Source organism: Saccopteryx leptura, chromosome 2 (genome assembly GCF_036850995.1).
Source record: "Saccopteryx leptura isolate mSacLep1 chromosome 2, mSacLep1_pri_phased_curated, whole genome shotgun sequence".
In the NCBI taxonomy this organism is placed as follows: Eukaryota; Metazoa; Chordata; class Mammalia; order Chiroptera; family Emballonuridae; genus Saccopteryx; species Saccopteryx leptura.
Genome location: NC_089504.1, coordinates 74,518,840 through 74,535,500, shown reverse-complemented (window position 1 = coordinate 74,535,500; position 16,661 = coordinate 74,518,840). Strand labels below are relative to the sequence as shown.

The 16,661-nt window shown below is 34.7% G+C and overlaps 1 protein-coding gene across 11 annotated transcripts in view; it reads left to right on the top strand.

Moving 5' to 3' along the window:
• NFIB (nuclear factor I B) overlaps positions 1-16,661 on the top strand; it is a 240,223-nt gene that overhangs the window by 205,073 nt on the left and 18,489 nt on the right. For 5 of the 11 annotated variants that reach the window (XM_066368183.1, XM_066368181.1, XM_066368178.1 and 2 more), the window contains 3 exons: positions 2,828-3,012; positions 7,073-7,238; positions 10,552-10,634. In XM_066368183.1, the coding sequence (XP_066224280.1) occupies positions 2,828-3,012; positions 7,073-7,238; positions 10,552-10,634 (434 nt within the window). The remainder of the gene's footprint in view (positions 1-2,827; positions 3,013-7,072; positions 7,239-10,551; positions 10,635-16,661) is intronic. The other 6 variants (XM_066368187.1, XM_066368186.1, XM_066368185.1 and 3 more) reach the window with 3 other exon arrangements.

The window sequence follows — 16,661 nt, the reverse complement described above, 5'->3', positions numbered from 1 at the left end:
TGAACATAATAAAAGCCATATATAACAAACCATCAGCTAACATCATATTAAATGGTGAAAAACTGAAAGTTTTTCCTCTAAAATCAGGAGCAAGACAAGGCAGCCCACTCTCTATTCTTTAGCCAGAGCCATCATCAGACAAGAGAAACAATTAAAAGGCATTCCAATCAGAAAAGAAGAAGTAAAGGTTTCACTTTTTGTGATTGACATGATCCTGTATATAGAAAACCCCAAAGACTCCACAGAAAGACCAATAGAACTAATAAACCAACAGTAAGGTCACAGGATACAAAATCAATATACAGAAGTCTATCTCTTTCATATATGCAAACAGTGAAACTTTGGAAAATGAACTCAAAACAATAATCCCTTTTTCAGTTGCAACAAGAAAAATTAAATACCTGGGGATAAACTTAACAAAGAATATAAAGAATCTATATACTGAAAACTACAAAGCATCATTAAAGGAAATTGAAAAAGACATGAAATGGAACAATATTCTATGTTTATGGATTGGAAGAATCAACATAGTTAAAATGGCCATAATACCTAAAGCGATATACAAATTTAATGCAATTCCCTTCAATATTTCAATATCTTTTTTTTAAAGAAATGGAATATAAAGTCACCAGGTTTGTGTGGAACCATAAAAAAAACCTGAAATAGCCAAAGCACTTCTGAGAAAAAAGAACAAAGCTGGAAGTATTACAATATATGACTTCAAATTATACTACAGAGCCACGATAATCAAAACAGCATGGTAGTGGCAGAAAAATAGACATATAGACCAATGGAACAGAATTGAGAGCCCAGAAATATAACCACATGTATATGGTCAAATTATCTTTGACAAAAGAGTCAAAAACACACAATGGAGAAAAGAAAGGCTTTTCAATAAATGGTGCTGGGAAAACTGGAAAGCCACATGCAAAAGAATGAAACTTGACTACAATTTGTCCGCATGCACAAAAATTAATTCAAAATGGATAAAAGACCTAAACATAAGATCTGAAACAATAAATTACATAGAAGAAAACATAGGTACTGAGCTCATGGACCTTGGCCATAGAGAACAATTTATGAGTTTGACCCCAAAGGCAAGGGAAGTGAAAGCAAAAATAAATGAATGGTCCTATATCAAACTAAAAAGCTTCTGCACAGCAAAATAAACTGACAACAAAGCAAACAGACAGCCAAAAAAGTGGAATATTTGCAAACAACAACTCCTATCAGGGGTTAATATCCAAAATATACAAAGAACTCACTAAGCTCAGCAACAAACAAATGAATCCAATTAAAAAATGGGGGGAGAACATGAGCAGACACTTCTCTCAAGAAGACATGAACAGACATTTCTCCCAAGAAGCCAACAGATAAATGAAAAAATGCTCATCTTCAGTGGCTATTTGAGAAATGCAAATCAAAACTACAATGAGGTACCATGTCACACCTCTTAGATTGGCTATTATCAACAAGACAGGTAATAACAAATGTTGGAGAGGCTGTGGACAAAAAGGAACCCTCATTCACTGTTGGTGGGAATGTAAAGTAGTACAACCATTATGGGAGAAAGTATGGTGGTTCCTCAAAAAATTAAGAACAGAACTACCAAAGGACCTCACAAGCCCTCTACTGGGTATCCCCAAAACTCGAAAACATTGTCATGTAAAGACATGTACACCCCCCATGTTTATCATAACGTTATTCACAGTGGCCAAGACATGGAAACAAAGTGCCCCTCGATAGAGAATTGGATAAAGAAGATGTGGTATATATCTAAAGTGGAATACTACTACTCAGCCATAAGAAATGATGACATAGGGTGATTTACAACAACATGGATGGACCTTGAGAACATTATACTGAGTGAAATAAGTAAATCAGAAGAAGCTAAAAATTGTATGATTTCACACATAGGTGGAATACAAAGCTGAGACTCATGGACATAGATAAGAGTGCTGTGGTTACCAGGGGGAAGGTGATTTAGGTGAAGGGGAGGGGCGGTTGGGGGAAAGATGTAAAGTGGGACAAATATAAGGTGACGGAAAATGATTTGGCTTTAGGTGATGGGTATACAACATAATTGACTATTCAAATGATGGAGTGATGTTTGCCTGAAATCTGTATACACTTATTGATCAATGTCACCCTGTTAAAATTAATTTTCTAAATAAAAAAAGAATACAGCAAAGAATACAGCTTTTTTTTTTTTTTTTTTGGTTATGAAAGGAACATTTTTATTAGGAGAAAGAGTTCCCAGGCTCTACGTTCATATATTCATAAGCATTTATACAATGATCAGGTTATTATTGTTTATTAATTATTGGCTTTCGTTGTGGCCAACTATGCACTAGGATGTATAGAGAAAATATTTATTTAAAATTAGATTACACTTCTGCTTTGAATTTTGGTAGAAAATTGTGGATCTCCTTCCCTCTAATTAATGCTATGGGTTGGTCTGGACTTATGAGACAAAGATTTCCTGATTACAGAATGTGTTCTTATGGGGAGTAACTTGGCTTAAAGAAATGTTTTATGAAGTATTGGCTTAATCTATGAAAGAGAAACTCCTTTTTTAATCATTCTTAGATCTAGAAAGCAAGGTGGTTAATTCCTTAGAGTGGGGGTTGTGTCTTTGTGGGCTTAGCAGTACTGGCATTGAGAATAAGAGTAAAAGGCTAACTCCTATTTTAGGAGAGTTTGGTTAAGTCATGGGGACAAAATGAGTAGCTATCCTTTTTGACAGTATCACAGCGTTCTTTATGATCAGTGTGGTACATTAAAGAAAACAGCTAATGAGTCTGTCTTTTCTTTCTGTTTTCTGCAGTCATCTCAACTCGAACTCCACCTCCACCCTCACCGTTGCCATTTCCAACGCAGGCTATTCTTCCTCCAGCCCCATCAAGCTACTTTTCTCATCCAACAATCAGATATCCTCCCCACCTGAATCCTCAGGATACTCTGAAGAACTATGTACCTTCTTATGACCCATCCAGTCCACAAACCAGCCAGGTAAAAATGAGCGAGAAAATAAGATTAGAGCCTAAGGGAGATGGAACAGGTCTAACCCTAAGACGTGGAGCTTACTCAGACAGTTATGTCTGGCAGAACAACAAGCCTTTGAAATCCATCTTCAGGAAGTGTCTTGGTGACTCAATAAGTTTTTATTTAAAGGTGACTGAATGACAGGTAGGAAGTGTGTTGCCCCAAAGGGGCACATTTGTGAAGATGTTTTTGGTTTGATGTTTTTGGATTTTTATTGACTGAAGAGAAAGTTTATGCAGAAAGTACATTGACAAAAAAGCTCTGAGCTGGAGTTCACACCTCTGAAATACCTGGCTTGACACAGAGACAGAGTGCTTATTTCAGGCAAGAGCAAGGTATGCGCTAAAATAAACACACACAAAAGAACTTACGGTTGTATTTATAGACTAACTATTAGGTATTAAAATAAGCTTTGGTAATGTAAACATTCTCAATGTTTGATGACTACTTGAATATTCTTTGCACAGACATGACTACATTTAATAATGAGTGACATTACCAGAAGTGTCTTTTTTTCCTTTCTTTTTTTTTTTTCTGTAAACATTGTGCAGTGGTTTTAGGGATTCATTGTGTAAGTGTAGTGACTCATGTGCCTTTCTCACTCTCTAAACATGTGGTTTCTTCTATAGAGAGGCCGCGCTTCATAGAGATTTGGTATAAGAAAAATTTCCACCAGCAAGTAGATAGCCTTTGGGCCAAAACGGGATCTATCAATAATTATAATATCCAAAATCTGTCATGTGATTATGATTGCGTAGTCTGGTATTTGGCTTTGCTGCTTTATTCTGGAGACTCCCTTCAGTGCTCTGAGGGATTTTTCGTAAACATTCTGTTATTAATGCTGTTCAGTTCTTAAAATGTGCATATACAGTAAGTAGTATGTGCATATTAATTTAGATTTAACAGAGAAATATTTTTTTAAAACCCCTTAGTCTTAGTATAATGGTTAAAAATGGAGCAAAACAGTCCTTTCTGAATGTTTTATTTTGAATAACATGCCCACCACCATTTGGAGTACTTAAAAAGTTACCTTTTCTTTTAGCTCTGTGGACTAATAATACTAAGCTACGTTCTCAACTTTTGAATTTGAAGTTAAGCAATTAGTATTTTAGAAGAAAATGTCCAAACGGTTTGGCACTTTTATTGACTGTAATACTACTTACTAAATAAAACAGTAGGATCTTAGTATATCAGTTTAGAAATTAAACGTACTGTTAGAGCATGGCTTCAAAAGTCTCAGTTCCACAGCGTATTCTGCTAGACTCAGCTAGGAGCAGTGCACATAAGGTCTGATTTTAATTTGTGTAGAATTTCCATGAATAACAAAGTCTAATTAAGACATCCATTAAAAGTCCTTAACATTAATTCAGTGTGGAAAATCTTAGAGTTCCATTGGATTTTTTTTAACTGATGTCTTAATTAGGTGCTGTTAGGGGAAAAATTATGCAAATTAAAATCAGGCCCTTAGTGTTACACATTTCTTTAATTATTCAGTGCTTGTTTTACGTATATTTCAATTTCTTTATCGGTTAAGAGGACATATTAGGTGATAATCTGCCAGTATTATTCTCAGTTTTTCTTCATATTTTCAAGGTAAAGATACAGCTTCTAAGAGAATCTTCTTATTCTCATCTCAATTAACAAAAAAATCTCCTCTCAGGATTTTGTATAATAGGAGCAAGGTACGAAGTAGGATAATCCTTTCCTAATGCTGTTCAACTTCATCTTCAGATGAGATGTCTTCTCATATCTACAGTATGAATGTTCATCTATTAATGCCATTAAAAGAGAGGCTTTATAGTCTAGTTTCATGTGTTTGAACTAGTAGAAAACTGAAAAGAAATAACCCTCTCATTCTTCTGACCCAAGTTTCAGCAAAGTTGACTGTATTGGCTTGGGCATTCTTTCTTTGTCGCTTTTATTATTATTTTTAAATGAAACATTTGTTGGTTCATGTCTATTAAATTCTAGTGGACAAATCTTGCAGAATGGGCATGGTGATATCATATTCTGTCAGAGCATTTTTTTGACATTATTGTCATTCTTCAGTTCCACGCTGCCAGGTAGGTATTGCCAAACTGTTTTGGTGAACACAGTATCTAGAAATGCTTTTTACCACTGAATAATATCCCACCAATGGTAAAATGAGACTGTTCTTTCTTGAGTGAGATGTATAAAGCAGTCTTTTGCAATGTGCAAATAACCAGAAGTTGATGGTCTACTTTAGAAACAAACTTTTTCCTCTTGGGGAAAAAAATGGGTCTTTGTAAAAAACTGCAGATTGTTTTTTGAAGGAACATTATATCTGCTTTGATATTTAACTCTACCTTTAAACCAATTAATTTGCATTTTAAAATAGGACTCTTAATATTCACTATTTTAGACCTTAAAATGAGGGAAAAAATGAGTACTTGTTCACCTGTAATCAACTTTTCCTTCCCAGTATCCTCCGGCACTGCACTTATTTTGATTGTTAAGTCAACAACTGAGCTGCCTTGCCCTCCCCATAGCAAACTGGAGATTAATTACATTGCTGCTGCACCAATTAGAGTGAGACAGTCATGCTATTTAATGGAATATTTTAAATAAAATTAGTTAAGCTATAACTCTTAGGCTTCCGTAAGGGGAAACTCTGGTCAATTTTCCTGACATAAAGTTAAATGCTTAAAATTACTCATGATGAATTGTCGGGATATTCAAGAAGTCCATTTTCTTTATAGAATGAATAATACGGCCCTCTGAGGAACCCAAGTGAAGCGCTGGTGCATGTCTCTAAGTTACAGTATTTAAATATTACTAGCTATTCCACATTTTCTCTGAAAAATATCTACTTGTAACATATATAGGCATTTAGATAAATAGTCTGCTTCATTGTTTTCTTTGCTTTTCACAGTGCAGATAATTAAGACAAAATATTTGTATGAATACCCTCATAGCAAATTGTTATATACACTATGCAGTGGAGAATTCCAACATGAGTGTTAATTAAAAATAGCATTCTCTGTCTAGAAAAATACATTCAAGTATTTCTTCAGACAGTGTACCTTTAGGATTTTGTCTCTTAACACAGGTACTATTTTTGTACCCCGGGCTAAAATTCAGATGATAATATCTTTTCTATCATTGTCCTGGGGATTTTCTCAGTTAATTCCCACAAATGTCAACAATAAATGTTTTGTGTAACTCTTCATGCCCAGCAATGGAAGGATAACTCAAATAATAGCTTATATCTGACTGCTCTCTGCTTGACTTCAGCACATTTTAATTGACTTTGAACCCTTTTATTTGTAGGTGGAAGGTCAGACCTGTTTCAGCATTTTATATCATTGTATGGATCTGAAATTTTCAATGCTCTAAATATTAATATATACCATTCTATCTGCTGGTATTATTAAATCTTCAGAAGTTGAGTGGCGATCCTAGAATCTTAATTGCCTGATGTGTGTGTGTCTTAGTGTAAGTGTATGAGCAAGCGTAAGAGGTTTTTATGCAGAAGAATGGGCCTTGTCTGTAAGTGATGGAAATGACTCAGTCTGTTGTGTTTGGTATCTTAGATATTCCTGTCTTCCTTGTATCAATGCTGCTATCATGTAGGTGAAAATGGTGTTATGAAAACCCAAACTGACTCATTGTAGTAGATGAAGTGCAGAGAGGAAACACTGGTTCTAATTCTCACTAAACTCAGTAAGGACTTCCGTTCTAGCCTTGGGCTAAGCATTTAAGTCTCAACTTGAGCTATCTGGACTATTAAATGAAAGGACTTGTTCTACCTGGCTCTTGGGGGTGTTGTAAGGACAGTTAAGCTACATAAAGTGCTTTGAAGGTTGAAGACTTTCTTTTAAATGCTGCTGTTTTGTATTTGTATTACTACTAACCACTGATCGACTTCTCTGAGACTTGAGAGGGTGTGTGTGTGGCGATTACAAAGTGTGCAGGGCCCACTCGGCCGAGTGTGCAGAGTGGAGTTGTTGGACAAGATGACTGCTTTTTGGATTGTTTCACCCGGCATTCTGTTTTTGTTTTGTAGCCTAACAGCAGTGGTCAAGTAGTAGGGAAAGTGCCTGGCCATTTCACTCCTGTCTTGGCACCCTCTCCCCATCCCAGTGCAGTGCGACCTGTGACCCTGACCATGACAGATACTAAACCCATCACTACATCCACTGAAGGTGAGGCAGCTTCACCTACAGCAACCAGTAAGTATTTCTGTAGGGAAATGAGAAATGTCCATCAAAGACACCATTGGATATCTGATCCAAGGTGGATACCACGGCAACTTTTCCAGCTACCCGAATAGATGGAGATTTCTCATTTACATGGAACCAGCAGGCATGTCTGTGGCCTGGCAGTCACACGCTCTCTCTTATCAAATTTAAGTCAGTGGATCCTATTTGAAAAGGGAGAAGCTTGATTGAGTCAATAGCTAGAACAAAAATAATAAGTCATGTCTGCTTGTTCAAGGTATACATTGAAAATGCACTGAATAACATAACTCAGTGGGGAAGGTTTTGATATCACCCAAAGAGAGATTAGATAATTGCTACTTCTGGGAGCATTCCTATAGGAATGAAGCCCCTTCACACGGCAGACTGAATCCGTGCCTCTGAGAGATAATTGCATGTTTACACTACTGTAGGTTATGTCGTTGTGAGAACAATCCCACAGTGTTGGGCGCAGCAAACATCTCAGAGCTTAGGAGTAGGCACATATAAGCTACCTGCACTTTTATTTGTCTTCAACTTAAAGAAAATTATTTTAAAATTATTTTGCCTGTTATAGTACATCAGGTGCTATGGATTTTTTTTTTTTATCATGGCCGTAACATTTTAAATGTCAAGAGATTTAGCCAGTGCCCTTACATAGCACATACCAATCACTCAAATGATTTCTTTGCATAGAATATTTACACAAGGAATTATTATACAGCCTTTTTTTTTTTTTTTAAGTTGGCTTTATCCAAGCTACCAGCTTCCTAGAACTGGAGCTAGTGTGCACAGATTGATAGAGCAGAATGGATAAGGTGCCAGTCAGGAGGAATTAGCAAGCTCCTCATCAATTATACATGCTTTATCTTAAATTCAGAGCTTCTCTTATCTTACCTAGGGCCAGAAAAATCTCCGTACTCTGGAAATTCCTCTGTGAAATGGCAGAGCCAGTTGGAAGCGCCCCTGGTTCTTTAGTCCTCTGCCACTAGAAAAAATGTTCTTTATTTTTCATGCTTTCTGAAAACCTAGGCAGGAACCTACAAGAAAATTGGGCAATACTTAGAGTCTACAGTGAATTCAACATTTCTTTCTCAAAATTCATGAGGCCCCAGAAACTAGTAAGTCCATATAGGCTTGTAGTTCCCCATCAGTAATAACCCTTCAGTGCTTAGTTAAACTGGGTTGTTGGTAGAGGGTCCTACACTAGTGAACACTTTCCTGAATGCACAGATGGATGGGACACATTCAAAGAAGCCTAAAAATTGTTTTGTTCTGAAGGTTTGCTATGTATATTACAGTCACTAAAATAATACATACAGATTTTAAAAGTGGATGCTTTAGCATCTTTGAACAAACAAGTCAGCTATTTAAGTAAAAGAAAATGGAAAATATTTTTTGTAAAAGTAGATGAAAAACTACCACAGAATAAAAGATCAAAACCAGAAACTCTGGTACCTACTCCTATAGTGATATTAATAGATGAGATTAAGGGAAGATCAGACCAAAATTATTACAGCTCACTTATGAGAGTACATCAGCCTTTTTGTTAATTAATTGTTCTTACATTCACATACCGGCTGATCAAAAAGGGATCTGATTTTACCAATAAAATTGCAAAATATTCAAAGGATGGTTGCATCAGTCCCGTTTCCACTCCTGTAGTAAAGAAATATAGTGTGTAATTTTTCTTTCCTAGAAACAAACTTATAGCTCCAGCTTCCCAGACACCACTGATAATGAGAAACTGGCCATTGAATTGATAAGCCGGTACAGCTGAGGATAACACAGAGGCTATGGAAACCTCCTTCTCATGGCTAAAAAGAACGGGTAGCACAGACCTGGTGCAGCTCTCTAATGGGAGGTACAGCTGTCCGTGCTGTGCATTGAATTCCAAAGACCTCGATACGAGGGACCAGCAGCTTCATTTAGCTGCCTTTGCATGGGCCCTTTATGCAGGAATAATTAAAAGGTGAATCGTGGGCAGTTTCTCTATTTTAAAAAGTTGACTTAAAAAATCCTCAATAGATCAAATTCTGCAGTTCTTCTAATGAACATGGCAGAATGTATATATTGTTTGTTTTTTTTAAAGCTTTTTTAAAATTAATGTCTGGATTCCTCATTAATCTGATGAATTTTAACTAAACATAATGATTAGATTTTTCGGACCTATAAATGTAACATAAATGGTGCAGATTTAGTCGTTCTTCTGTTTAATCTGACATGGAGCAATGGGATTGCTGAAGATACCCTAGTTCTTTGCTTGTGAAAAAGAAACAAAAATTTTTACGAATAGAGAGGATTTTTTTTTTGGTTGTTGTCTTTTGTTTGTTTTTCTTTGTGGGGGGAATTAACTCGGTACCAAAAAGCACCTATACAAAGAGTAGTTGCAAGGTGAGGCCATATAATTTAGGGCATATTCACTCTATGCATTTTGCTGGTGGACATTATTTATAAGATGCTATCAACACCAGTCACAAGAAATAGACTTTTTGTGCTTATGGAAAAGAAAGATTTTTTTTTTTTCAAAAACACTTATCGAACTTCTTTTCCTTTTTTATTGAATGTATTGGGATGACACCGGTTAACAAAATTATACAGCTTTCAGGTGCACAACTCTACAACACATCATCAGTACACTGTATTGTGTGTTCACCACTCCAAGTCAAGTCTCCGTCCATCACCCATTTCTATCAAACTGAAGATAATTTTATATTAAATAAAACACTGAGTTAATTCATTCTATATGATATAATAAAAATAGGTTTCTCCTTCATGTTGGTAATAATAGATTTTCTTTTGAGTGAGACTTTTAAGCAGGACGTTTTTCATCCTGTATCATCAAGCACATCTGCTTAAGTCCAGTCATTAAAAGCTTCCACTTATTCCTGACAGACTTTGTCTGCTTTTACATTTAGAATCATAGATCATCATTGATTATTCCATTTTTAGACAATTAGTATCTGGTGAAAAGGTAGATACAGGGAAAGAGCCCCTCTATTGCGCCAGTCCTTGGTTCTTCTGCAGGACTAACTGCAGCACGTAAGTGTAAGATGTCAGCCCCAAACGATGGGATATGATTTACTGGAAAGAGTTTTGGGGAGGGGGATAAAGGAGTTGACTTAAGGTCAACTACCACTTCTTTTATATTACTCAGTGTTCACTCTGACAAAAGAGAAATAGAGACACTTTTTTTTTTTTTTTTTTTGGTTGCAAGTCCCACTTCTCTGGGTTTCTTTTACATGGACAGGGTGTTCATTCTGATAGTTCACAATTTTTATCTTTGTTTTTGTTCTTCCTTAATCAGCCTACACAGCTTCAGGCACATCTCAAGCCAATCGATATGTGGGACTAAGCCCAAGAGACCCATCCTTCCTACATCAGCAACAGGTGGGCAAGTTTCACCCAGGTGTGATGGTGTAGCCACGCTTCTGCATTGGTGCTTTCCTCCATTCTGCCTCTCAGATCTGGACTCAGACGGGGCTCCCGGGGCTTCTGAGAAACAAATTGATCATTTCACTCTCCAAATTATTTTCTCATTTATTCTTTATTTCTTGCCTCTCTGAACAGGGTTTCTCAAATTGGCTCAAGACCTTTTTCATCTCTGTAGTATGTATTAACAACATTCATGAATAACAGCATTTCAGCCAAACAGCAATTTTCTATCTTACTTGCTGTTGAGATGTACTAGCTAGCCTATAGTTTCCAAAGACAAAAATTGAAAATTGATGTAAAAGCCTATTAGAGTAAAAGCAGGACACAATTTGTGTTTTTGAGCTCTTTCATATTTTCCAGATGTTTTACTCCCCATTTTGGTATTTTAGTCCAGGAAGATGAGTTATGAAGCTAAAATCTCAGGCGACACATCATTCCTATTTTAATAGGTTTAAATTGGTTTACTGATTTCAGATGTGATAAAACACTTTTTTTTGTTCTATTTTCTTTCATCATTTATGTTTCAAGTAGCATTTTAAATTTCACATCTCATTAATGCTGTAAATTTAATGCAAATGAAGTGTTTACCCAGACTGTGAAAATATACAGCCAGGATTAATGGTGGTTTATAAACAAATCAGCCACAGTCCAAAGCATGGACCATACCCGTGTGGAAATCCCATGATTCCAGTTACAGGGTGACAGAAATAATTCTAACCACTTCAGAATTTAAATATATTTTGTGATGCATATGTTTGCTACGCTCAAGTTTTGATAGCAGAGCAGTTGGAAATTAACAACGTGCAAAATATTACATAGGGAAAAATAGACTATAATAAATAAGAAAGAGCTAGTATTAACTAACTTGCTCTTCGTTTATACGTTGTATGTGCACATGTGTGAGTGTTTACTTATGTGGTAAGCCTGCACAGGTACTCATGCTGGCTTCTTTTATTCTAGTCCTGTCCACCTAGCTTATACTTATTGCCTACCTACCCTAACTGTGCTTCTGTGGAAGTTTCAAGTCCTGCCTAGTTGCAGACCGAGGTGCCAGACTGCATACATTAAAGGTCACCACATGCAGAGTTCAGAGAAAATCATAAAGATGATAGCTTATTCAAGATACTTGACGTTTTGCCAGGTTTTTTTTTTTTTTTTAAAAAAAAGCAAAACAAAACAAAAGAGTGAGAACTAACTGAAAACATCTGTACACAGTTATGAAAATACCAAGTAATAATTAGTGGTTTGCCAGCCATTGGCTTTTCAACATAATTCTCTGGAATGCTGCTTTTTTCACCTCTAAAATTGCTATAATATGAAATGTGTTATAATTACTATAATATGCTTCTATTTGACAAATGTATATGTTCATTGTGTTCTTTTATTTTTTACATATGTAGGATTTATAGGTTTAGAAACTTGTTCTTTTAAAATCATTTCACATATTTTTGGAAATATTTTTGTCATGGGATTTGCGTTATTCTTTATGACACATCTCTAATTTCCAGTTAATTTTTAATTCACAAAAATGTGCCTCCATTATTTAAACCTTTTGCCCCAAACACATTTAGAATATTATAACCAATTCCATGCATTTAAAAACAATCTTTCCCTTGCCCTGCCTAATCTATGGAAGCTTTAATTCTTTTATCACTTATGACTAATTTTAGAGCCTTATGTAATTATGATCACAAAAGTTCATTATATAAAAGTTATGTCTCCTTTCACATATCCAAAGATAAATCAAGAAAACTTAGGAAGCATCATGAAAACATGAGTCCTAATATAGATAGTATTCCAAGCATGTGTGTGTGTGTGTGTATATATATATATATTATATATATATGTATTTATGGAACTATTTTTATCAAAGACCACCAACTTATTTAAGTGGACAGTGTCAAGTTAGAGTTCTTAAAATATAAATTTGATTTGTCTGATCAAATATGATCAATATTAATGGAATTTATAATATGTTGATCCTTGGAAGTAAAAAACTACAGGATATAAGCTTCATAGGTAAAACTGTAATGTTCAGTTTTAAATACCATGCAGACAGATAATTTGTTCTCTATATAATGAATGAGTTAGTGTTACTTTTTGAATTTAAGAAGCCCAATGTGCCAAATCCATAATGAGCTACAATTTTGACACATGAAGAAAATGAATGTATATGCATATCGTACTATACATGTATATTACTAAAGCAAGCCTCTTGTGAAAAACCTTACTACTTTTATTCTTTTAAATTTTGAAAGAATCATAAAGATGAAGTTTTATGTTTACTATCCAGGAACAGAGGGACAGGAACAGTTTAAATGACTTAAGTAGAGTAAAGGTTATTCTTTTCTACAGCAGAAATGAGATTGATTTACTGTGTCCTTTCATTACTTTACAAAGATTTAAAAGAGACCACTCTTCTAGCAGCAGGTTCTAAATGCATTTGGTTTAAAGTACCCAATGATGAATGAAAAGGAAAATCAAGGGGTACATGAAATAAAGGTAATCAATCATTTTATATTAGCTAGGAGAAATTCGGAATTAGAAAGGCAATGGTTTTAGTCTGAGAGGGCTCTTTTAAACATCCCCCATAGCCTTTCATATACATGACCTCGTAAGAATAAATATTGTCACCAGGTCCATTCTTCAGTTCATTGGCGGCTGCTTTATAAAGATTTATCCTTTTAGGTTATGAAAAGTATTGATGTGCATTGTTGAGTGCTATTTTTTCTTAGAAAAGAACTTTATATACTCTCCATAAATTAGAGATAACAATAAATTTTAAATTGCTGAATCATTTTGATTATCATAATGAAAATATTTCCACAAAATGACACTAAAGCAGAACTTTTAGTATAGGCATTGACTATTGGCATTCTTAAGTTGAGATGGAAAATATTAAAATTAATCCTGTATTCCACTTGTAAGAGTAATACATTCATATTTTCAAATCTGAATACTAAAAGTAAATGCTTTTTTATAGCCATTAACTTGGTATACATGCAGTTGTTATAGGGAATTATACATCTCTGTGTTCCTTTTGATAGTGATTATTACTGAAATACTAGGTCTTTTATGACTCAGGAATTTCACCTATCACTGCATTTGAATCTAAAAAAATAAAACACATAATCATGAAGAATATTTCAAAAAACATTCATGGAAACCAGATAATAATATGATAGTAAAAGCAATTCTAATTAGTCATAATAATCAGCTTATGACAGCTGATCAGGACTTTAAAATTTTCTTTTATCTCTTTACATAGTCTTGAGTGTTGTTCCGGGTCTGGAACTAGACTGTCTTTGGGATGATTGGCTTAGTTCATGCATTTACTATTGAGATGGAGGAAATTAAATTCAGGACTTCAATTGGAGCCTCATTCTTTTTAACTTTTCTATTGGAAAATGGTGTTGTGGCTTGAAGAACTCATGGGTCCTGCTTTGGCAAACTGAACTATTTAGTCTCTGCTGAGAAATGTTTTTTTATGATTTGCAACTTTTTTAGGAGTATCAAGGCTTCCTCTCTTTTATAACTTCATAGAAGTTTAGGAAAATGTGGTGTTTCCTTTTCTCCTATATTTCATGCAAACACTCTGCACTTTATGATAGGCAGTGAAGGAATTCCATTTTCTAAGTTTTGTCCCTAAGAATAGAGGAGCTGTATTGTTAGCAAAGTGATAGATTGTACTTAGCAAATACAAAAATTATTTTATAGTCTAACAATTTTAGTATAAATGACAAATATGAGACAACTTACTTGAATTAGAACCAATTCCTCATCTGGTCAACTTCATAATGAATTTGTTAAATTACAGGCCTTTTTTCTTTGCTGTCATAGAAAGTTTGGCACTATAAGACAGTTTAGTTAATTTGATTATTAACATTATATTTGAGTACAAGGTCATAATTAAAATATAAATCTTTACATCAATGTGACATATAAAAAACCTTATTGAAAGTTGAAAATAAATTTTGTGGCTAAGAAGCTTCTTGTGTGGCAGTAAAAGATTACTATTTTAACCAGTTATTGAAGTGCATATAAACCTTGATACAGAGTTGAGACTTTAGATGGCACGGGTGGTAGGTCCCTTTTGCCTCTCCTAAGTGAGACAGCAAAGTCATGTAAGTTCTCATCTATAAGACACAAGGCTTATTTTTATAGTCTCAAAATTAGAATCTCGTGATTATAGATGCTCTTTATTACTAGAGCTACAGAATGAATGGCCTGATCAGCTCAGGTCCTTGCATTACTGATCACAACTGCATGGACTTTAGTGGTGCTTGAGCTTCAGCATGCTCCATCTCTTGCATGACTACATAATGCTATTATTTCTATTTCAGTTACTGGACTACCATATATCAAAATATTTTGAACACTTTTCTTGATAGAATTTTGAAACTAGAATTTGAAAGTACTTTTTATTACACTGAAAATTTCTGTTACATCAAGTGGCCCTTTAAATAAATTTCCCCAGGTGGATTTTTAAAAAAATTAATATATTAATTGAAACCTCTATATAATATCTGTCCTGGCAAATGAAATGGCAAAGACAAAGTTAGGTACATGAAAACCACTGAAAGGTAGTTTCTTTATTGTAGGCAAGCAATTGAAAGGACACAAGTGGACTATCAACAAACTTTTCAATGAAGTCAGGAAGCAGGCTATCAACACTTGGGCTGTTCTTATTGTGTCTGTTATCATAATTGACAGCTTGACGCAAAACCCTATCATATGACTTCTGGGTAGGTATGTAAATGGATAAGAGGTCACTTTTCACATATGCTGGTTGGAAAGGAAACACATTTAAAGGAAGTTTCAGTCAAAATAATGGCTACGCAAATGTTTAGCTTTTGGGCTAGTTCTTCAATTAAAAAAAAAAAGACTTTATCTGATCTATTATCATTCATTCATTTATTCCATAATATACTTTTCTGGTTATCAAAGGCTAATATCCAAATAAACTCTTAATGTAAAAATAAAATTATATTTACTGACACCTTAAATTCCAGTCAACAAAATCACAAGAGAAAAGTGATCTTTTCTGAAAACATTAACTTTAATCGATCTAAGTTGAATCAGGGAAGTAGAGGAAGTTTGTAAGGTTATAACTGTAGACATGGTAAATTTAAATATTCGTGGGCTCCCCTGGAAGGAGATGGTAGGAAAAGAAGCAGTGAGGGCTGACTGGAGTCCTGGGTGAGAACCGGGATCAGAGGCAGGAGGGTGGTTTTAGTGCTGACAGGAACAAGCAACGTCTAACCTCAGAGAAGTTTCTAAACCTTGCTGTCTTATATCCTTATTTTGGAAAAGAAAATGAAGCTGAAATACCCAATCTTTAAGCTTCCTTGAAATCTTATACTTTATAAGTTAAAATAGCTTCCATCTTAAAAATAAAATCTTCTATTATCTAATCTGTATGACATGGGCAGTAATATTTCTTTAGTTCATGCACTATACATACCAATTTAATTTAATTGTAACAATCTAACTAAATTAAACATCAAGAAGCCTGGGTTTCAGAAATTGACATTAGAAGTAACTTTATAAGATACCAGGCTGACCTTGAATATCATTTTTTTTAAATGTGTTGTATGTCCCACATATAATTTTATTATGACCATTTTGCTTGTTTAGTAAGGCCACATCCTATTCATTCAGAGGCCTATTTTTTTTTGGCAGGTAATTAATCAAAGTAATAAAATAAAATTCTACTAATCTAAGTCTGTTCCCTTGAGGCTATCTAGAAAAATGAAGAAACTTAATAGAACATAAAACTCACCTTTCAAGATATTCCCTTGAAGTCACTGTAAACTTAAAAATAAAAGGTAAATTTGCCTGTGTTGATTATGTTGTTTACAGTTTAATGGTTTATTAGTTTTCTGAGAGCTGTTGTCATCAAGAGGGACTGTTTGTACCTCAGACTATTTGCTGAGTCTAGCAAAGTAGGTTTTGCTTACCTTCTTTCTTTTGTTCTCAAAG